Source organism: Pterocles gutturalis, unplaced genomic scaffold, assembly GCF_000699245.1.
Source record: "Pterocles gutturalis isolate BGI_N339 unplaced genomic scaffold, ASM69924v1 scaffold2562, whole genome shotgun sequence".
Taxonomy (NCBI): domain Eukaryota; kingdom Metazoa; phylum Chordata; class Aves; order Pterocliformes; family Pteroclidae; genus Pterocles; species Pterocles gutturalis.
The window spans coordinates 73,704-97,367 of NW_010109944.1; the positions used below are offsets into that span (position 1 = coordinate 73,704).

A 23,664-nucleotide genomic window follows, 5' to 3' on the forward strand; every position below is an offset into this window, starting at 1 on the left:
ATACCCTACCATCCAGACAAGCCACAAGCAAGACTGTGGTGAGGGGAAGAACCAAAAACAAGAGGCCTCCTGCCTCCTGAAAAACAATGCAAGCATTCCTGTAAAAAGAAAACATAATATGTTGGAGCAAACCGTACACGTTTGCTCACATGTTTAAGCAAAACAAAATGAGGCATTAGCATTTCCAAATCCTCTGCATGCCTCAGGCATAAACCAGAGAGATTTTAGGTATTAGCAGTTGACTAGCATATTAAGTACATTTTTAAAATGGCACCTACATTCACGTGCCTGTTTGTTTTACATGACATAAGTAAAGGGTTACATATCAAAATAAAACATTTTGTTACATGCATGAGATTCTGAAGCACACAAATCCAGCCAGAGTCCCTACATAAACCTGTGTTCACTTTCGGAAATCAGCAGTAAACCTTGAAAAGAATACTTCAGATGTTTTACAGGAGATACAACATGTTTCATAAATAAAACTTCAACATATACAGGCTAAAACTGTTCTGTAATCTTTAGATAATAACATAATCAGATTATGAACAATAGCAAATAGATTCTGAAAAAGTATCTTGAGTAGTACAGGAAGTAGAAACAATGCTCAGTGGGAAGTACAAGCTGGAAAACCAATTATAAGACATGAAAATAATAAAATCAGGTAGGCAAGCGAATCCATGCAGTAGACCTCTGTACAAGCTGTTTCAGCATTGCCTGGAACAAAATGAAAAAGTGTGTTGCTGTGTAACGTAAAACTAACATAGTTAATCCTAGAATACATCAAGAAACAGAGCCTTTACTCTTTTTTTTTTTTTTTTTTTTTTTTTGTTTTTACTAATTAAAAAAGGAGAGTGTTAGGATAGGATTCCCGAAACACCAATCTGGTACTATTTAACCTATTCTAGTTGTCCAGAGCCATGTGCTCATGTGCGCTGGAGATGAACACTCCAGATAAAGTCCTCAGTGCTGCACTTACACAGAAAAAACCACAGAGAATAACAGAGAAACGAAATGTTAGTCCACATACTTCTCAGATCTTACCAGCAGCTGAAAAAAAAATATACCCTTTGTGAAAATAATTCATTGGCATTGTATTACTCAGATCCCTCTCTGTAATCTTTATCTGCATTTTCATTGTAGGGTTTGCATTCAATCCCCTACATTTATGGTCGCCACATACTAGTGAGACACTTCTCTGTGTAATCAAGAAAACTGAATATTTGTGAGAACATTAAAACAGAACCTGCAATCGGTGGATCAAGACACTACAATCACGTCAGCCGGTTCTAAACTTGCTAACAGGGCTTTCATAGGCACAGCAACTCAGACATGCTCAGAAGGGGCTGGCAGCACTGAAGAAAGCCAGAGCTGATCAGGGAGAAACAGGAAATCACAGAAAACTGTGGGTTCCTGATGCTTAACCCACAGCAAGCAGTAACTCCAGAATATTACCAAATCTAACCAGTGACTGCTCATGGTACCCAAATAAGAGCAGAGTTAACACACGCTATTCATGATACCAACAAAATGTATGAGTCAGTAGCATTAGGAGAGTGGGTGGGCCAAAGGAGAAGGAAAAAAAAACAAACCTCAAATACTACATTGATAAAGGAAGCTATTGGTGAGGAAGAGAGGATTTCAAAAGGATCATTATCCTCACAGTATGTTTCTAGATAAGAGAGTCTGCTGACAAAGATTTTACTAGCCCTTTACCTGCCTCTGCCAACGTTACAGGACACTGCTGATATTACTAGACATTAAATGGATTAAACTCTTCCCAACATGAACATATTCCTGAACAGGAGTAGCCAAAGCTAGGATGACGTAGAGAAAGCCCTTGTTAGTCTCATTAGCATTTTACTGACTTTGTAAGAAAACAAATATGCCAGATGTATGAAATTACCCAAAGGTTTCAGATGACACATCAAGCCCTGTCTACTGGAAAAAAAAAAAGAAAAAAAAGAAAAAAGAAAAAAAAGGGACTTAAGAAACATCATCTACAGATTTGTCGCTATTATGAAGTTACCTGAAATCACTTAATATCCTCAATCACTGCTCAGATAGCAAGAACTCACTGTAAGACAATCATCTCCTAAAGCACAGGCTCTGTTTTTTCTAAGGACATCTAAGTTTTCTTGCTGACAGCTAGGGTTTTCCCAAAAGTGAGCATAAAGACTGCACTGCAGAATGTAGTCTGGCATGTTGGCCTTCAGGGAACATAGGAAACAAAGTAAAAATTAACGAATTGTCAGTCAACAACATATACAGACATCCTGGAGGGAAAGCCCCTAAGTGCCAGGCAAGAAAATAAATCCCGCAGCACACCACCAATTCTTACCTCTAAGGGCAGCAAGACAACATGCACAGCACTATGAAATACAACTAGAATCTTCCACTAGCTCACTAGAGGCTTATAAAACATGGTCTGCTCTTATTTTCTCTTGTTACACCACAAACAAGGGTTTTATCTTTGTTTCCTGGTCCCTTAGTAGAACAGAAGACAATATTGCTGTATCCTGCTGCCACACGATATTGCCTTAGGACAGTCGCTCATTGAGATGTTTCCTATGAACAATTCCTGCTTGTTTCCTATGAACAAGTCCTGCTGCTATACTAATCCCATAGTGAGAAGTATTCACAAATAACCAGTGGTGCTTTCCGATTTCTTCAGTCATGCTACAGCTTTACTGTTACATCTCTACAGTTATCACCAACCTCCTGCTGCCTTTTTACCTCGTGCATTCCCCAAACCTGAGCAAAGCGGACACAAGAGCCTGCCTGCTCAGAAGGAGACTATTTTTATAACAACTCTACAGTGTCAAAAGTGAGCACGCACAACATCAAGCAGGGGAGAATCAGGTTCATCAGTTTTCCAGTCCCCTCAGATCAATTCTAAACTACCTTGACCACAACTGCATCCTCCTGCCCACTGAAAGAAAATAATTCTTCAACTCACCCATTCACCACTCCACCCTGTGTACAAAGAACTCACATGCTAGGGAGGAAAAAAAAACACTTAAAAAACACAACAAGGTACTCTGTCACTGGAAGATGGTAATGAGCAACTACTAAACAAATGAAGGCATCAGATCCACACATAGTATAGGCAAACTCTTTATTTTCCATACTTCCAACAACAGCGAGCTCCCTGGAAGCAGGAGTAGTGCGGAGCTGAACACAGTACTTGAGACAGGGACTCATGAGAGCAGAGTAGAGGGGGAGAATCACTTCCCTCGCCCTGCCGGTCACACTTCTTTTGATGCAGCCCAGGATACGGTTGGCTTTCTGGGCTGCAAGCACACACTGCCGGCTTATATTAAGCTCCTCAGCTAATAGCTGGTGGTCCAGGCCATTTAATGGGCAACAGGGGCAGTTTTCTAGGGCAACGTGACCTGTCTCACCTGCCTGACTCCCAGCCTATGACACATGGAAGGGAATACAGGTCTGCTTAGCTAGACCACATGCACGCAGAGCAATAAGGATGCTCATGAGCAGGCTGGGCTCAGGTCACGATGAGCCCCATATTAACAGAGAACTGCCCTTGTGCTCAGACACAAGGCTTAGCCAGCAATTACCAGATGAAATACAATCCCACATGGACACACCACTGCTTCCCCTCTGTGGACAGCAGAATGGGTCATAGGAAGAAAGACTCCTAAGCTGGTAGCAAAAAGTAAGTCATACTGGCATTAGCTGTGGAAGGAGGAGCAGAACATGAGGAAAAGGTGCCTTCAGGGCTCATGACACAACCAGAGGATACAGTATTTCAAAGATAAAACATCAGTTTTAAAGGCCAGATGCATTCCTTTGCTAAAAATACCCAAATAAATGCAAAAGAAATACTACCAAAACTATTGTACCATCCCAGATTTCAGAAAACTTAGCAGAACAAGCAGGAGTTGAATATCTCTGCCACTACTGATGTGAATAAGCCCTTACTTTCCTTAGACATGGAGTTTTAGGGGAAGGATGAAGCTCTCCTTAGCAGGCAAGTCTGATATCCAGAACCAAAGGCAGCAGACTAAGCATTAGGAAGAGGTGATGTGGTAAGAAATCACTCTGCTAGCACCTGAGAGCTGAAAATGACACTAAATCACGTACATTGCCAGTGAGATTGAGAAGGGAATGAACAGTTCAGAAAGCAGTGAAGAATAAAAGGGAAAATAAGAGAGGGGAAAAAAAGCACTTTGAGAGTACAATGTATTTAAAAAAAGGTACACGACCATACATGGCAGAAGCAAATAAACCAAGTGAGGTTACAAAAAGGGGAAATTAATATAAAGGAAAATAAACAGTTTTCAAATTCACATACATTACATTAGATGATATTCCAGCCCTGGCATGCCTGCACTTAATTGTTCATATGCATCCACTCGGGCTACCCAGGCAACCTCTGCCGTAAATCTCCAGTTGCACTGTGCCGCTCATGAATGCAGCTTTCATCCAGAGACAGCTTTTGATTAGAGTTACTAGAGCTTCACAAGCAGACATTGTGTCTTGGCCACCTATAGCCTGAAGAAGGCGAGAGAAAAGTCAAGGAAATTACTTACTTCAGGTAAGTATAAGATGCTGAATTTATCCCAAAAAGAGAAGAACTTGACCAAGTATGTGTCCTTGTTAACAGTCTCCAGACTGGGTCAAAGTACTCCTTGGTCTATTTTGGCCTTGTAATATGTCCCTTTTGGATTTCTTATACACTGGAGAGATTGGTCTGCAGCATTTAAAAAAATAATAACTGGTCTCTTGGCATTTATCTCTGAGAATTGTGGGGCACTTTCTTTTTGAGTTCTTGAAAAACACTTTGCTTCTTTCTAGAGCCCTTAAAGGGGTTATTATTACAAGACACAGTGTTACAACTTTATCTAATCTGTGGTTCTTGAGGAACGGAATGATCTACTTACAGTTTTAGATTCTTAAGAGTACATTCACCACAGAATAAATCCTGGACCATTTCAATAGCTAAAGGATACCTTATTTATAAAATGTTCTAAAAATGTATAGCTAGGAAGCAAAAAAACAGACTTATGGATAGCTTATTACAACCAGGTATTTAATCATGCCTTGTAAATCAACTATTGATGGAAAAACATCCACTACAAACTGGGAAATATTCATCAGTTTATTGTACACAACAGTAAATGTATGTGTTACTTTAACTTGTGTAAAACCATTAATCACAGCAGAGTCAAGCTATTAAAGCAAAAAAAAAGTCAACATCTAGATTTCTCCAAAAAGCCAAATACTATGGATACTGTTGACTGATTAAAATAATATGTGTTATTTGAGAAGGTTCCTTAAAAGAAAATAATTCTTTTCCTGTGAGGGTGGTGAGGCAGTGGCCCAGGTTGCCCAGAGAAGCTGTGGATGCCCCATCCCTGGAGGGGTTCAAGGCCAGGCTGGATGAGGCTTTGAGCAACCTGGGCTAGTGGGAGGTGTCCCTGCCCATGGCAGCAGGGTGGAACTAGATGATCTCTTCCAACCCAAACCATTCTATGAAAAATATTTCTGTTGCCCTTAATCCCTAATACCCATCTTTAAATGTTTTCACCACCAAATTGCCAGTACTTCAGGAAATTGCTACTGGGAAAAAGGCTGTCATAAACACACCACTTGGGGGGAGGGCAGGGAAAACTATCTATCTGTTACAGTGACATTCTCCCAAGTAACAAGTCCCACTCTTTCATGACACCTGTAAAGTAGCAAGAGAATTATTTGGTTCTAACACAACATGGGGACAATGCCATGAGACAGCACTGCCATGCAACATGGTAATACAAACTATGTAACTACAGTCATCTCTTCATATGCCAAGAGAGATGCTGTTGCTAATTTTACTTCCTATTCATTTACTATTTCTGTCCTAAATAAATGAATCCACTCCTTGAAGCTCAGCGACAAACCTTCAAGTCCTCCACTGTCACGATGAGTTGGCATGAGCTCTAATATAAACACAGCAATGAGTTTTCCTGAGTATATTCAAGTTCATCCCTTCTTGCCCTCATTCAGAGTCCCCAAAGCAGCTTCATTCACTCCATAGCTGTAATACCATACCTTAAAGAAAAACATGCTGCCCATATAATCCCTGCTCAAAGGTTCCCTTCACGCTTTGTGCCCTTGATAATGTGGCAGCTGCTTGCGATCTCTGGAACAAGGACCGACCACCAAGCTGCCAGCAACAGAACACTGATTTAACTCATGTTGCGATTTTACCAATTCTGCCTTGCCACTAAGCTTTAATAATCAGCCCTAATAAGCCTAAAATGTTAATCTACCAGAAAGCACCTAGTTTTAACCTATCAATATTATTGACATTGTAAGATCACCTAGAAATCACACCATAAAGTGGCTTCCATTGTTCCAGACATCTTAATTTGTAGAGTAAGCAAATAACAATAACTGAACCACTGTCCAAAAGGGGTTGAAATCTTGAAAACAAACCAAAACAAACCCAACACACCAAAGCTGATATAATTTAAGGAAAATTGTGACGTTCCACCCTTCATTCACCTGAGGAAAGTGGGATAGTGTATATCAGGAGGAGGATACTTTCTCCTAAGGTGTTTCCAGGATGTTTTGGAGAACTGCCACAATCCCATTAGCAGTTTTTCATATTATAGATGCACATGCAAACACACAGGCCCAAGAAGTAAAGGTTCTGGTCAACAAAGCGGCAGTATACAAATTGCAAGAATCCCAGACTTTCTTTCACAACACTCAAAAGTCTTTTATCAGCTTTTTACCTTTCATCTCTCTTTTCACACGCTACTCCCTGCAGCAATGCAGTATTTCCCATCAGTCAATCAAAAATCAAGAAACTTGAACAAACAGTGCCCCAGACACTGATTGACAGGAAGCACCACATCCAGCAGAATCCATCCAGCACAGCACACTGGTAGGACAGACGAGGAGACACACAGCTGGTGATTAAGACATGGAGATAAGGAAATCCACCCTGCCTACAGCAATACCTATCTTATGTTAGAAAAAAAACCAAACAGATCTAGGCATCATGGAGTGGCAGAGGTGATGGACTGGACCTGAATACCCCCTTTATACAGGAAAAAATAGATTAACCCATTCCTCCTCTCACACAAAAAACCCTTAAGTGAAGAAAGGACAGAAAGTACACTGCATGAAAAAATGCTTCCTGGCAGCATCTAAACTTGAATTGCTTTTGGGAATGACACCTCGGCTAGGAAAATTACAAAATAAAAACTGTACACTTACATTCTAGTCAAATATACAGAATGACCAGTTCATATCATCACTGCCAGTCTGGTACATGTTGTCACCAAAGACATTTGATTTTGATCTCAGAATATTTATGGTAGCCTTGAGAACGTAGGAAGTTCTTTAAAACAAATATCATACGGGTACATGTTGTCACCAGACATTTGATTTTGATCTTAGAATATTTATGGTAGCCTTGAGAATGTAGGAAGTTCTTTAAAACAAATATCATACAAAATTTGGATCAGCAACAAAAAATGAAAACATTTTGAAAGAATGACAAAGCACAGGGGAAAAGAACTATTGTGCAGCCAATAGGTTCAAAACTGAACACCCACTCATAGCTGGCAACGTTTAAGTCATAGAGAACAAAAATGCCTGCCCAGAAACGACACGTGAACTAAAGGCCGAAATGGGAGTCACAGGGAGAAAAAGAGAAAAATGCTTACCTATGAATAGAAAAAGAAGCAATGGATCTAATGAGGGATGCCACTGCTCCAACTTTAGCGGCTTCCACTGCTCCCTGTGATCTGTATTGCACAGTTTTGCCATAACTGATGAAAGGTTCGTTGTAGACAATAATCTTCCCCTTGGCCTCCTGAGCTCTTCTGTGCAGTTCATCAAAAGAGGCCACCACTATGACTTCTGCTGTAATTCCTGAAAGAAAGCATTACAGTGGCTTTAAAACTGCTTTCCTACAACTCTCCCACAGCCAGTTTTAACAGACAGAAAAGCATAGACTGTGCAGAACACAAGAAATCAGATTTAACTTCTTACTGGAAAAGGAAGATGATGTGAAATACTTCATCAGGGATGGGTACTAATTAGCTGTAAGAGCACCGTGAACCAAGCACACACAGTTCTGTAAACCATGCTGTCAGGTTGGGATTGAAACATAACTTGAAGGGAAAGAAGCATACACAGGGCGAATTCTGTTCTCTTCATGTAATGCCTCACTGCAATCATTTATAGTACAAAAACATTTGCAAAAGCTGCCTATGGGATTAATAAAAAAAAGATAGTAATCTTTTCATGGAATTGTTTTGATATGTTGCTAAACAACTTTGCTTAACATAAGACAACTGGAAGCACATCTTTTTAGACTGAAATACTTATTTATTTAAATTATTTAATGCATAAATTAAACTACAGCTCTGCAGTTTCAACAAATTTTGCAGTATGCTTAAAAACACAACAAAAAAAATCTTCAGATTTACTTCCCACAGTCCTACAGGATCTCCTTCTGGGAGTTTTCCCAGGAATCCATCTTTCCCAGTTATGACACAGAGAACACAAGCAGAACAATTCACACATGGTAAGTTAAATCCTACCGGGCTCTGTTTTTAATAGTTGGAATAGTCTTAGATTGCTATATTATCTTGCTTGAAAAAAACCCAAACAATTTTATAGATAAGTAGTTTTTCCCAAAGCCAGAGAATCCTTCTAACTTTTTAGAACATTAATTGAGGAACTACATTTCGCAGCATTTAAGAAGTAGTTCATTAAAATGACCACTATGCCTGAAATCCAGTGTTGCTGATTGGTTACAGAGATAAGCAGAAACTGCTCAACAACATCAGCTGGTACCTTCTTCTAAATATAAAAGCAGCAATGAATGCCTGAAATTTTAGTGTTGTATATTTCACCTAAAAGCCACAAAATACATCAGTGAAAACTAAAACTAGTAAGAAATGTCTAGCAAGGATTTGTTGAAGAAGTCAATCTATCATGTTTTTAAGAAGAAAATATTTATCCTTGAAAGTCCTCTTTTTTTTTTTTTTGGTATAAAAATTATCTGGACAAGGAGACTGTAATAAATTAGAACTGAGAAAAAAAATAGGCAGATCATGTCTTCCAGCACCAGTGTATCCAGGCTCATGGCTTCTTTAAGATCAAACTATAGTACACTTCAAAACCTTCAAGAAACCATTTCAAACAAAAAAAGTTTGGTTTCTTAAGAGTGCACTGCTAAGAGGGCAAGCGAGTGCTGCTACAGCACAAGCTGGTGAGTGTTAGCTACAGGATTAACCTAGTGTGAGAAGTGTAAAAATGTTAACTGAGTAACTATTCAGATCCTTAGCTTCACAGAAAGAGGCACAGAGAGCCAAAGCACAGAATCACCTTCAAATTTTACTGGTTGTTGGCAGGCAGGCGAGCAAGCTAGCAGACTCCAGTTGCTTCTAATGAACCACGCATTCGGCTGCCTACCTAAGGAGCATCCCTGCAACAGGATCATTCCGGGTACGGAACCGTGCCACTGGAAATTAGGCCAGATATTGACAAAATTTCATTTTCCACAAGAAAAGTCATGGTCTCAGTAGGTTGATACTGCAATCTGTATTTCATATGAGCTCTCCCAGTGCTCCACTTGGCTCATGCAGCAGGCACTGGAAGGGCACACGCTGTGGAAGTGCCTGTTTGTCAAGGGAAGCGAGGACTGTAACTCTCCTTGGCGCTACTTTACTGCATTAGTGAACAAACACCAACTCTGGATGATTTTTAAAGAATGCAACAGAAGACTAGCAACTATCTATAATCCTTAAGAGAAGTACATGGAGAAGTACGTTTATGGTCCCACCCAGACGACAGGCATCAGGAGTTCGTACAGTGAGCTTGATGGGATTAAAGCTAAGGAAAAGAATGCAGAGCTCCAAACTCCAGCCAAGTATCTCTACTTTTGAATGTTCCCAAAGAAGCTAAATTAAAAATGTCAAAGGTTCTCTCTGCAAGTTTAATTTAATGGCAGCATGGTATACATAAAGCACTAATCGCAGTGCTTCCTGTAACAAAATAAAATGTCACTGTTATGGAACTTCTGACTAATTCAATGTCTCCTTTGCATCTTAGTCTCATTTTATACCATTTCAGTCTCATCTTCTGAAGTGACAAGAGCAATGTAATCTTAAATAAGTATGTGGACACACATACACAAACCACCCTAAGACTTCCCGTGCAAAGGAAGAAATTAAACAAAAACATCAGTGTTGTCAGTTTAAGGGGAATGATTCCTTTTCAAAATGGGAAATTCCTCATCTTACTGAGCCTTTCAGCAAATTAACTGACCTCTAACCCTAGCATCTCCTGCCAAGTCAGTGCCTCATGGCTCTGCTTCCCATGTTGAAGGCTGTTCTCTCACTTTCTCACTCCTGTCCTTATCTGATCCAGAGCTTGGCTGTGCATTATTGAACAGAAGTCTTCAGAAAACCCACGTAAGAAGGGAGCTGGGTTGCCTGCTTACTTAAGCAAGATATAAAGATTATAATCCACGTAGTCCAAGAGATGAATACAGAGCATCTGGGGAATTAGCTAAGTAAAGGGCATGAAGCATAGAAAACAGAATGACGAACATGATAAACTTGGCTGAGTATGTGAAGCTGAAGACTATTTGTTCTCACCATGTGAAACATTAGCCATATTGTCGTATTGGGCCAGTGAGAAAAATAATCTTTGTAGTACTCTGGGTTTCCTCTCATTTCTCATATTAAATATAGTAAATTGTACCCTGTCATTTCTGAGAACTAAGGTATAAGAAGGGTGTTCATGGTGGGAATAAGCAGGCAACTTTCAAATACCAGCAAAATTACATACTACAAAGTCCTCTGTACACAGAAACGTATGTTTCTATCTAAGCACTTGGATATGCCACAACTTTGATGATCACACTGCCAGCTGAAATAAATGGCACGGTATGCATCAGTAAAGTCTAAAACCTGTCATAGGCAGGATGAATGCAAGACTGACTACAGTTACTCTTTATTAGCTACACAAAGTCCAATTTTACATATATATATGAAAGCACCTGTAAATCAGCTGTCTGCAACATTGCCATATATCAGAAGTCTTACTCTTGGCATGAATAATTCTTTCTGGAGAGTCACCTCCTAGCACCTGCTTGCCTGCCAGCAGTTGTGCCAGAAGTAAGGTTAGTTCAAAGGGAACTCTCCACAACATAACTTATTCTCCCCAAGATTAAATGCAGCAAACATTCAAGCTGTTTTAGTATCTGGAGCTATGCACCTGTCTGTGTTAGAAACAGGTTTCAGAGAAGAGTAAGGGGAAAAAAGGAAAATCCACCCTTTTATCAGATTTTAAAAACTGACGAACCTGTTAAAACATCAAGGAAACTTCATACAGAATATTGTTGCTGGGGGCAAGACATGGCAAGACTTTACCATATCGAGTACCAGGAATTCCTGACATTTAATAACCCAGTTTCTATTGGTTTTTTTATTACTATCCTAATAACACTCAGCTCAAACACACAGACATTCAACCTAGTTAGTTACAATAAAATGCTGTATTTAAAGAGGAATTTAGCAAAGCCAGAAAAAAATATCTTCTGTACACTGTTTACCTTACAGGATACTAATTTCCTGATTACTCAGTTACAGCCTTACTCTCTTCTTTTTTTCCCCCAGTTTCACTTTTGTGATCCAGTTAACAGCAACAGTCCCTTGCAGATCTAGTTACAAAATCAAATGCAGCCATCATTAATTTGACAATAATTTTTTTCAATAACAAGTGAATAACTCACCCATACATACCTTCCAAACTTAATTTACTTCACCCTGTGTTAAAATAAGAATTATGATTTCTCTTACAGACCACACTATGGAACAGAGATGCTGCTGATCCACATGCACTGAAGTTGCCACTGTCAAATAATAATCTGATGGGCAAAGCATTTTTTGCTTAAAACAATCAAAATATGGTATTTTTAGGTCTAGACACAACAAAGCTGTAAACTACATCAACTACGTCTCTGTTAAACTTTCCTGTGTGTTATATGTTTAAAATTTTTGTGTCCTAAGCATAAAATACTGCCTGAAATATCAACACAAAAAGTCAACAACACGTCTAACTATTCCGGTACTGGTGGAGACTTTGAAACTGGGAAAGAATGTATCTGAAATACCTCCTGGCCTCTGCAGTCATGAAAGCAAGCAGGAGACAGAGTGCTATCTCCCCATTCACCGGAACCAGGCATCAGGACACCAGGACCAGGGAATCATGGTAGGAAGAAGACAAAGACAGAGTAGGAGTAGGAGCAGCAACACACCATGAGAGCACTGCACAACACCTACCTGATAATTGCAGCCCTGCCTCGCAGACAAGCTGCATCAGACCATGTTGATTCCCTCATTTCTTGTCTACTGGATGGCTGACACCTCAGATTTCTCCATTTCCACCTCAGCTCTCCCAGAAAGCTAATTTAGCCTGGAAGCTGCCACATCAAGGTATACTGTACTCCATGCTGACCCTAAGCACATGCAGGTGGCAGCCCCAACCTTTTCTGACCCTAGCCTCACTACTCCAGTTGTCCTTCAGACTTGATCATCTCCCCAGAATAAAAGCACCACACCTCTACTTCTTTCAGAAATGACCCACATGCACTGCCTTGTGCCTATCCACAAGGTAGCTTCTTTCACAGCATTACAGAGAACCTAGAATTTTTTTTGCATGGGTCACAGGAAAGAGCTGCACATACAAAGCTATCACACAGCAGCGGGGATGTGCAGTTATCCTGTAAAAATGGTAGTCTCGGACCCTGGATGCCACATTACCCGGCAAAGAACCAGACTGTGTGCCAGGATCAATACTTCTGGATGAGGATGTGAAAAAATGAACAATGCAACAGTGAAAAAGTAGATATATACGTCTGGAGATAAGGAAGAAAGGTAGTTGTTGAGACAGGTCAAAGAAAAGAACATTTTGGGGAGCAGAGGGGAAAGGCAAGCATATTCTTGAAAGCTAAGTAAGATTAGGGACCTGGTATTATATCTTGCTTAGGTTCAGCATCCTTTAAAATCAGGCCAGAAAATATCTTTTCCCTCAACTCCCATCTTACCTCTTTTAAAAACATGTTGTTTTTCAGCTCCTTCCAGGAACTAGTTCAGCCTTCCACCCAACGCCCCACGTAATTCAACAAGATTTTCAGAAAAACAAACCCAAATTCTGGGTCCATAATGAACTCATCAAATCAAGGCTTGGTGTCAGGTTGAAGCAAATGAAAGATTCATATCACCACTTTTTTTTTTCCTTCCTCAAAAATTATTAGCATGTACTGAACGTTTAAAATACTTTAACACCTAGAAACAAATCTGCTCTATCAACACATATCAATATATACTGATATAAGAATTATAACATGAAGAAAAGATTAAATATTTTAGGTGAACTGTGAAATGAAGAAGAGGGCTTTTATCAGGAGGAAAGTTTTTGTAGAATTTGAATATACTTCTGGAAAATGTGACCTCACCTACTCTGTGGAACAGCAAAGAGAATTACTTCATGAAACTAGAATTGCATAGGAGGGTTATCCAAAGGGATACGAGGTTATTCAGCTCCGATACACAGCACAGCACAGAGACTAACGCATTACTCTGTTCTTTAAGAACACACAGAAAACCACCATGTAATAGTTACACTTTTGACAAATATGACTTACAATTTCCACCAAGTACTGGATCTCCTTAGAACAGTTTGGTTTCAATAACATGTAGCTTACTGTGCAGCAGTAAATCCTGGTAGCAATGGAGTTGGACTCGACCCTGAACACAAAGTCTTCGATGCCAAGAGTAGGGCAACAGGTCTGCTTCTCCCAGAAGCAGCCCTGCATGGGACACAGGCTTGCTATGCAACGCCTGGGGAAAATCAGGCACCCAAGAACAGGATCCAGAAGAGCCAGTTTGGGAGCGTGCACATACCCAAAGCAAGAAGTACCAAGGGCAACCACGCCCTCTTTAGCAACTCAAGATGCAGGCTGTCCCCTGGGAGGGAAGGTGGCAGTGCCACCCAGCCGTGCACACATTCCCCACACATGCAGAAAACCATGTTCCAATACTGTCTCCATTCGTGTGAGGCAGGAGCTTCAGCCCGGGCTTACCATCCTTGAGGTAACCACCCTCAACTCAGTGACACTGGAAAGGGCCAAGACCTGAAAATTCAATTTTTTGCCATTGCAAATCCATACAGTTCACTTGAACATTAATGAAAGCAGTGACTGGAACCCCATGTCCTTCCCAGACAGCATGTCTACCTCAAAGCCACACAGCTACTCCTACTCTCTAAATCTCTGAAATGCCACTGAACTAACTTTTGGCCCAGACACTGGGCCACTGAACACCACAGCATCTGAGGTCCTTCACGAACACTATCTTTTACATTCCAAGAAAAACAGCAGCATAATTATCATACCGCAAGCAGTGCTGCTCTAAGTAATAATAAACAATCCAGGCACCCAATACTGAGGCTCACGGTCTCACGATGTGAATCAGCAGCTCCTCACGCATAGAAAAAGAGGGATCCAATGAAGACAGAAGGAGGGCTTTGCAGACACTGTGCTCTCATGCCTACAACTCTCTCCAAGCCCTGTTCTCGGCGCAGAACCCCTCATCAATGGGGGCACCCAAGTTCCTCCAGAAGGATCTCCTTCTCTCCCAGTAGGTCAGTGGCCATCCAAGATTCTGGCAACTCAAGGGTAATTCCTCTGATACACATTAAAGTTTTTTGTTGGCCTTTTGTTAATCTAGATGAATTGCCTAATCCATTTCACCACCAAGAAATTAAAAAGGAGGATTAACACCAGGGAAAAATACATCAGCCAGGACTGGGGCCAGACCACTTATTTCAGCAGCATCCCTGGCTTAAAAAGACTGTGAGCCTACAGCAACAGCACATGCCTTCAACAGCTTTAAGCACATATTATCCCCATTTTATAAATAACAGACTGGAACTATTTTCATATTATCTAAGTGGCAAAACTCCAACCACCTTCTGTAAGAGCACGACTGGACCAAATGTTGTTGATAGTTAAACAAAAAAACCCCATGACTCGAACGCAAAAACTAAGAAAAAGTCTGCCAATGCATCATCTTCATATTTATATTCTTTCAGTTTTGCTGTAACAAACAGTACATAGAAACCATAGACTATTCCTTTTTCAAGGAGACATTGCAGGCAGGCTGCATTCTGGGGTTGGTTCTACTTCTTAGTATTTCTTTAAAATGAAAGGGCAGGGTCACCCATCAGGGAAAAAAAAAAAAGTGCATTTTAAAATACATGCAAAAAATATGAATTCTTTGATACTTTATGGTCAAACATCTGCTAAACTACTACTTTCTTTCAATTATGGGATTCTCAAAGTAACAATTATATCTATTTTCCTCAGAATCTGGGGGATATAATCAGTACTACCAGAAATCAAAACAGTCTCTCTATATATATCTGTATGTTTTTGCCAGTGTTGAACACTGGAAATGAGAGAAGGACATTGACTAAATACGGTAAACCTCCAGTTTGTCAGCTTCCTAAACAGAGCACTACCCAACATTCAATCCTGTTGTTACCTAGGAATCCATTTCTTCGAGGTGGGGACCATTTTCAATCTCTGCTGACTTCTGGATATCCAGGTCACTGCATTTTGTCTTTCTTCTCTCCCTGTCACTAAGACAGGCACAAAAGTAACTCTCTCCTTGTAAGGAGATCAAAGGAAGTGAAACCTTTCTCTTTGATACAACAGCTTCAAATCTTGGTATACACTGAAAGACAAAACATTTTTTTTTCCTCTTCAGTAAAAAAAAATCTAACCTTTTCTGTGCTGCCCCTTTTTGCTGTGTAAATCAGACTGAATCTGGAAGCTTGACATCCTGGCATGTTGCCCAGTCCTGAAGAAGTAAATAGGGAAATGTGGATTTTACCCACAAGATCACAAGGTACCAAAAAGCCTCCTGCACATCATCAGAACCGTTCCAACCCCGAGGGAGCCAACCAGCTCTATGCCAAACTCGTATCTGAGCCAAAGTGGGCACATCCCAACAAATCCAATAAATGGGCATAGCTCTGTCCACATTCCATAAGGTTTTCACCCCCATAGGCATGGGTTAGATAGAAGACCTGTAGGAAAAGACACTCCTTGTACCCTGGAGTCAATGCTGGCTGAGGCTCCATGGCTAAAATACTGTTTAGGGCTTCCTGTTCCTGCCCCAAAGGATCATAGATTTTTTTCCACACACTCGCATGGTGTATGCTGAAATGGAAAGTGAGCAGCCTCAGCATGTGCTCTGGCCATTGGGTCACTCTTAGGAAACACTGGTTTGAATTTCCATGGACAGAAAGGAAAACAAACCCTGCTTTTCCAACATCCAAAGCCAGGTTTCTAATCACTGTTAGGCTACTGACACATTCATAAGGAGCCCTTCAGAGCACTAGCTTAGGCAGCTGAGCTCCAGGAGCTCTGAGGGCACCAGGGGCCACTGAGTCCAGCATGAAGCACTAAGCACATCCAGGGAGAAGCAATGTTTTAAGTTGCTGTCAATGCTTCCTATTTTCTTAGCTCATCGGATCTCAAGCCTGAGGGCACATAATGGGAAGGAAGGAAGGAATACAGGACATAAGTGAGAGGATGGGAAAGCAAGAAATGGTCTCCTGTACCTGCTGCTGGGATGAGGGAGTCACCCTCTCTCATCTTAACCCCATTGCCAGACCTTAAAAAACAAAAAGTCCAGCCAGTGCTGTCCTCTGGCTCTAAGGAGGTATCGGGAGTGTCAAGGAAGGGGCCCTACAGAGACAGTAGTTTGTAAACTGAGGGGTCTGAAACATATTCTGATAGGAACACTGATTTAAAGCGTGGAATAACTATCAAGCTAATATCAAACACCTCCAGGGATCAGCTGAACAGTCCACTTCAGAGGCAGCTCTGAAGGGTGTCTCTGCCGCTGGCAGAACCCCAGTAGGTGCCCAGTGGCAAGATCATGGAGCCGACATCTGAAAGCCAGTCCTAGAATCATGGAATCGTAGAATGGTTTGGGTTGGAAAGGACCTTAAAGATCATCAAGTTCCAACCCCCTGCCACGGGCAGGCACACCCTCCACTCAGCCTTTAACACATCCCTCTGGCAAAGCTCAGCACGGCAGCGGTAGATCTCCTTGGTTTGATCCCGTGCAGCAACAGCAGCACAATGCCAGGAGAATCCGCATCAAGCATCTCATATTGAGTTGCATTATTCTGATTACAGGATGACTCACATTCCCAGAGCTTCTCGGCTAAAACAAGACAAATCAGAACTGCTGATACTCCCTCACTGAGGGAAATTGTTGAAATATTTCCGATGTGACTTAGGGCAGCCGCCTATCCCATTTTCTCAGGAACAGGGCACGGTGACAATCGCTGCTTAGAGCAGAGGCAGCAGATCTGGGAATGGATTCCTCAGAAATGATGAGGTGGTGGTTTTAATAGTCTAACCACACTTTTTTTTATTCCATGCTTGCGATGAGCACAAGTTTTAGGACAGGCACTTTTCTGAGCAGCACATTTTGCAACTCTCTTGTGCAGGGAGGCTGGTGACGAGCAGCTCTCGCCAGGCATTTCCGTCAGCCGGGCGGCCAGTCCAGCGATGGGAAGAACAAGAGCCAAGAGCTCACCAGGGACCAGCTACCCCGTGTAACCTCCTCCAGCACGAAAACCTGTCACAGCTTGCACAGAGAGCAATGAGACCAACAGAAACCGTAACAGCCACAAGCAGTAGAAGAGATTTTAAGTCAGACGGTAAGTAATTTAATAAAAACTATTCCACCAAGTGTGAGAAACTGCCCTCTCTTCTGTGAGAGATCTCACTGCCATGCAGTCTGCTACCATCAACACATACACCTCTTCAGAAACACCACAGATCTCAGAGGAAAGTAAAAAGGGGAGGATGAATAATACGAGTTTTGTTAACATTACTCAGTATAAAGCAGCACTGGATAATACAATCTGATCTTCCAAGACAGCACCAGCCACAGGTACTAGCCCGACCATTCAACTGCCAGGTCCTATTAGATCTTTACACATGAAAAAGGAGACGATCAGCCTCTGTGAGCATTTTTAAACATGTACATTCAGTACCTCTCTAAATGATCTTACCTAGGAGTAAGATCACTCAAGTGCAAAGAACTAAAGAGCTAAGAAAGGGAAGTGAAAAACAGACTTCTTGGGATGTGAAGAGGTTCACCAAGATCAAACTACAGGTTCTCTTTGCAGGTTCAACACTGGCTCAACAGCAAAAATGCCATTTTAATTTTAGCTTCCTTTTTAGACAGCTTGGAATAGGGCTGGAAATGATATAAAATAAGTTGTCGTTTTAACCTCTGCTTTAAATATTCTCCTATCAAAGCACTAAGCCTCAGACACATAATGGGATAATAAGATACTATTAATGGTTTTAGTTCTGCATTTTAGGCATGTGTTTACCTCACTATGACAGAAATACCTCAGACAAGATTTACAGTAGCAGCGTCACAAACCAAGTAAGATTTATTCCAAAAATACCTTAAATTACCCAGTTTTACTTTGTTGTATTTTGAGGGGCTACATATTTTTTCTAAGCAGAACCACTTTTATACATTATTTCTTTCATTTCAAACAGAAAGCTCACTATTTCAAAAATTTACAATTCATAAAAAAATTATGAGCATCATGTTGCCTTTTATTTCCTAAACTAAATTTGTATTTTCTCATAAAGGAATGTTTTTGAAGTGGTTGAGGAATAAGTCTATTGTTATTTATGGAGAGTAGTGACAGAAGAAGGTTGTCATCCAGCCTTTATATAGCAATCCTGAGAAAGCCCCACATCAATATGTACAAAACCAAAATCTTATAAATCAGTTTGCTTTCAAGCAAGCTAGTATTTTGGGGCTTAAAACACCTGAATTTTGCTGAGCCCAGCTAACGATCATTCTTGTTCCTGAAGTAATGTATCACTCATGATCCACTAAAAGGCATCACACAGTTCAGTAACAGGTAAGTGCTGAAGAGTTTTCCAAGGTGAGCATGAGATAGGGGGATGGAAAGGACACACAGGTACCAACTGCCATGCTGAGTGAGGGGCTGGCACTTTCCAAGCTCAGCACGAGATTCTCCTCCTCTTCCTGCTGTCTTGTTTTTTGCCAGAGTGAAGTGCTAAGCTTGGCAGGATAGCAGAAATCATGTCATCTTAACATCCCATGGCAAACTTCTCTGGACAAAATAAAAAAAAAAAAAAAAAAAGGCTGGAAAGCCCGTGATCATAAGAACAAATTTCCCACCAACCCCAATGAAGATGCAGAATCTGCAAACAAGGTCCAGCAGTGTTAAACAAGAGGGTATAGATTTAATGAAGAATTCAGGAACCAACTCTAATTTTCCAAGCCAGTTCAACCAAACTGAGTTAAACAAAACTGCATAATTCACAACTATGTCATACAGAAAAGCCCCAGAAAAATAGCATCTTGTTTGCAGAGCTATTAAAGCAGGAAGAAAACACCAGTTTGACCATTGAGAGAAAAAGTTGTTGGGGGTGTAACACAGTTTAGCTTAAAAAGCAAGTGATACCTAATTCCAAAAGGAAGAGTTACCTTCTGGTGGAGTTGCAACACTGTTCCCAAGTCCCAAAATAGCAATGCTGTGATTCCGTGGTTCCAGCATCATTGCAAATTCTTCTCCTCTTTCCCAGTGTGGTACTTTCACAGGCTCCAGATGGACGTTTTCCAGCCCGTCTTCCTGCAGGGCACTGAACATATACTTGATGGCTGTATCTAGATTTTTTGAACCGCTGAGTCTAGGCCCTATGGTATCAGCAAAAACTGCTAATCTTTCATATGATCTGTTCTGAGCTTTTCCATAAACAGAAAGATCAATAATAGCTTTAGCAATATCAGTATAGCCAGCTATCTCATTTTTCACATCTTCAAACGTTTTTGGGTAATTGTCATCTCTTCTCAAAGATTTCCCAGCATACTGTGGTGATAAATGAATGAAAAATATTAAGAATATGTAATTCATTGTTTCTCTTTTTTCTTTTCCACAGACGCCTGTTGGAGACAAAAATAAATGAAAAAAAAAAATATTAGAAAAAAATAAAGCTACCAGCAATACTTTTGGTTATTTGGATTGGCAGACAGACCAAAATGAAAAGATATCAGTTTATCATGAAAATGCTTTGATCAAAACTGGCAGGAAAGTAAACTAAACTTGGAGACACAATTATTGAAAGCAAATGAAAAAGATACTTAGACCACTGGGCACGATCTTTGTTGTGGTCTTCAGAAATATCCTTGGAATGCTGCATCTCTTTAAATAATCACATCCTTCACTGAATCAAAACCCAGGGCTGCTGCCATCCAGGAGGAGCTGTGCATCTCCTTTCTGTTAGGAGCAGGATTTGCCAGAAGTGCCAAATCAAATGTCTTCACACAAAACACCTGGACAAAAACATTTCTTAAACCATTCATGAATAAAAGTGCTTCTTAAACTCTGTCTTCATAACCAGGAAAGCACTTCCTACTGCACTAGAAAGACATCAGAGCAATTTAGAACCAATGCCCCTTAGGAAGAAAGTACGAATTTCTTCATTGCACAAACCCCTGACTACCAGAGAAACACAATTTCTTATTAACTGGTGTATCTCTTAAGGACTGACTTCATCAGCAATGCAGAGGTGCAGCACCAGGGGTGCTGATGCTCTGTGGAGTACCAAGAGTTATCTTTGTTAACGCTTTATAGTTTATCTGTCTTATCGGTAAAAGTTCTCATTGTTAAGATTTTATAAATGTCAAATCCCATAAAAGCAACAGTTTGCCTATACTATTAATTGAACTGACAAAAAAACCTCTGGAATCAGTTGGAGCAGTTGAAAAGCTCTTTTATAACACAGGAAGCATGATTAGCCAAACCCAAAAGATAAAGGTCTCTACTGATATATACAAAATGATATATAATTCTTTCATTTTCCTTTGTATTTAAATCAGGCTGCAGTTTCAATGACAAAAATTAGCAATAAGAAATAAGGCCTTTAAATCAGCTCTACAGCTGCAGCTATAATGAGACTTAAGGAAACAGTAATCGGTCACAGCTAAGTGAACAGCCCAAAAAGATTCAGCACTTCTGCCGTTTTCATGAACTTTCATGGGAATACCGATATTTCTGAAAAAGAATGTAATTTGACCCAAAAAATAGTAACACTAAAGGCAAATGTTAGTCTCTTCTCTACAAAATCTGTTCTTGGAAACAATTGTTCTGTAAATAGCAAAGAACTATCTAGTTGGCTAATATGGATAAAATATGGGTAAACCAGACCTGCGTGGCAGAAGCATCACTAAAAGCTTTTGCTGTTAGGATTTCTACATTATCATTCTTCCCTGTTTGTATTTATTAAGTATTTCTGGAGAGTTATACTCTTCATTTTATAATCACTGACCTGAGGAATCAGAACAATATCCTCTTGGATTGCTTATACCCTGCGGTGCTAACAATATCACACCTTGTATTTTTGGTTCATGATGTTATATACATACAAAGAGCCAGTACAAAGGTAGGAGGGAGGATATGAGAGTGTGTGTATGTGTATATGTATATACATGTATTTGCATATATTATATCCACATGTGATATCAAGCAAAATACAAAAAAATCCTCCTTTATTTTCAGACAATTGCACACTACAGGAGCTTTAACTGAGCATTATTTCTCAGTCATTTCATGAAGTACACAAATTTCACAATAACCATATAGCTTTGGAAATCCTAATGCCAGAAGGGAACAAATGATCTACCTCATCTGACCACCACAGAATACTGATTGTGGGATATTCCTGAATTAACTCCCACTACCAGATGCCACGCAGCAAACCAGCAGTGGAGCCAATTCCTGAGAGAGTAACGGTGAGGACACTCACTGCAACTGCACATAGATCTCTAACTCCTCGTACTTATTCCCCATGTTGCATATATTAGTGTACAGGCACTTGGAAGTACGGATTCATCAGTGGAAACAGAGGGGCAACCCACAATATTTTTCTGAGAGCTGTCTGATCAGCTCCCAAGAAGGGGGAATGACCCACCAGGCATGCATTCATAAGATGCCATCTGAAATGTCGGCTGTGCAATGCCAAAAGAAAGAGTGAAAGGATTAAACCACATTTCTAGGATCCGTAAACCCCCAGAAGAAAAAAAAAAAAAAAAAAAAAAAAAACAAATACCCAAAAAAACACATACACTACATTTCTGGAGACACCAAGCCTAGCTCATATGATAACCAGTAAAAACTGCCAGCCTTGCATAGGTCTTTATGGGCCTTTTCATAAACAGCAAGTTAAACAATAGCTTTAGCAATATAAGAATATTAAGCTATTCTCCTTAACTATTCAAATGCTCCCTAAACCTGAGATCAAGGGAGTAAGAAATTCTTCTCAGTGAAGCGTCATTTTCCCAGAAGAACAACAAAAATCGCCTGTGATTTCATCTCTGAATGACAAATCTATCACACAGATTTCCTCTCTCTCTGCGAGACAGACAGGGCAAAGGTCTTGCACAACCAGGAGCAGAAGACTTGAGGGTTATCTCAGGACACGGACAGAGAACTGTAAAAAGCCTTTTATAGTCTGAGTTACTGTTTATTTGTGGTTATACTACACAGAGAGTATTGGTGTATTTTTATTGCTAAGCTCTGTACTTTCCCCATGTTCCTTCCCTTTGGACCAGTTAATTACATGCTCCTAGACATCCTCTGCTAGAGACACCAGCAATTTTCCCAGGATGACCATGCTTGTTCTCTGATTTTTGCCAAGCTCATTGTCCACAAAGAAGCAAGCAAGACAATCTGATTTCTGCCATAAAACAAATTCTTCCTCGGTGGAGTAAGACAACAACTTTGTAGAGTTAGTTTCAAAAACTTAAGGTTTGGGTTTTGTTTGTTTAAGGGTTTGCAGAATCTACCAGACAAAGCTGATACATTTAGTTGTTAAATAGAAAACACAGAGGGATTGTTTAGCTAGCATTGGCAACCAAAAAGAGCCCCCAGATACCAACTTCATGCATTTTTTTTTTCAATGGAGAAATGAAACCACAGTTATCATATTTCCCTTAACTAAGAAATGTTCTTTGCTCTTCCTGGCCTGATTCAAAACCAGCAGCATCCTCACTCCAAAGCCTGCCCCAGAGGACCTGCAATTAAGAGCCGCACTTTTTCCAGGAATTTCCCACTGAACACTGAGAACAGACATGTTTCCACAGCTTCTGTGGATGTAACATACTCCCACCACGCATAGTGTTTCACTATCTGCCACTGCACTGTAAGAGGAGCGTAACTAAATTCAAACCCTGGATAAAGACACAAGAATGGGAACGTAATTTATTGTGCTTTCCTTGAATAATCCAGGATAATCTGGCCAAAAGCTAGCAGTGTTCAGAAATAATTCCCTGCTAGGTAAAGTAACATCATACTCCCTTGGACTGCAATACAGGAATCACTCTACTGCTAATTCAGGGAAAGAATAGCACATCTGTTGTCCCAGTCACTGCAACATTAAGTTTATCACCCCCGTGAATCATCTGGGAAAAGAGACCACTGATTTTCGCACATCTCACTATTTAGACTTAGCAAACGAACTCTGCAGGGCCAAATTAAAAAACAAAAATC

The 23,664-nt window shown here is 40.4% G+C and overlaps 1 protein-coding gene across 1 annotated transcript in view; it reads right to left on the reverse strand.

Moving 5' to 3' along the window:
* Positions 1 to 20,051, reverse strand: part of CPQ (carboxypeptidase Q) — a gene marked incomplete at its 3' end in the record, with an annotated part of 88,358 nt that extends 68,307 nt beyond the window's left edge. Inside the window, exons 1-2 of the mRNA XM_010073128.1 lie at positions 19,605 to 20,051; positions 7,683 to 7,890 (exon numbers count right to left, since the gene is read on the reverse strand). Of these exons, the coding sequence (XP_010071430.1) occupies positions 7,683 to 7,890; positions 19,605 to 20,031 (635 nt within the window). The remainder of the gene's footprint in view (positions 1 to 7,682; positions 7,891 to 19,604) is intronic.
* Between the last annotated feature and the right edge of the window lie 3,613 nt (positions 20,052 to 23,664).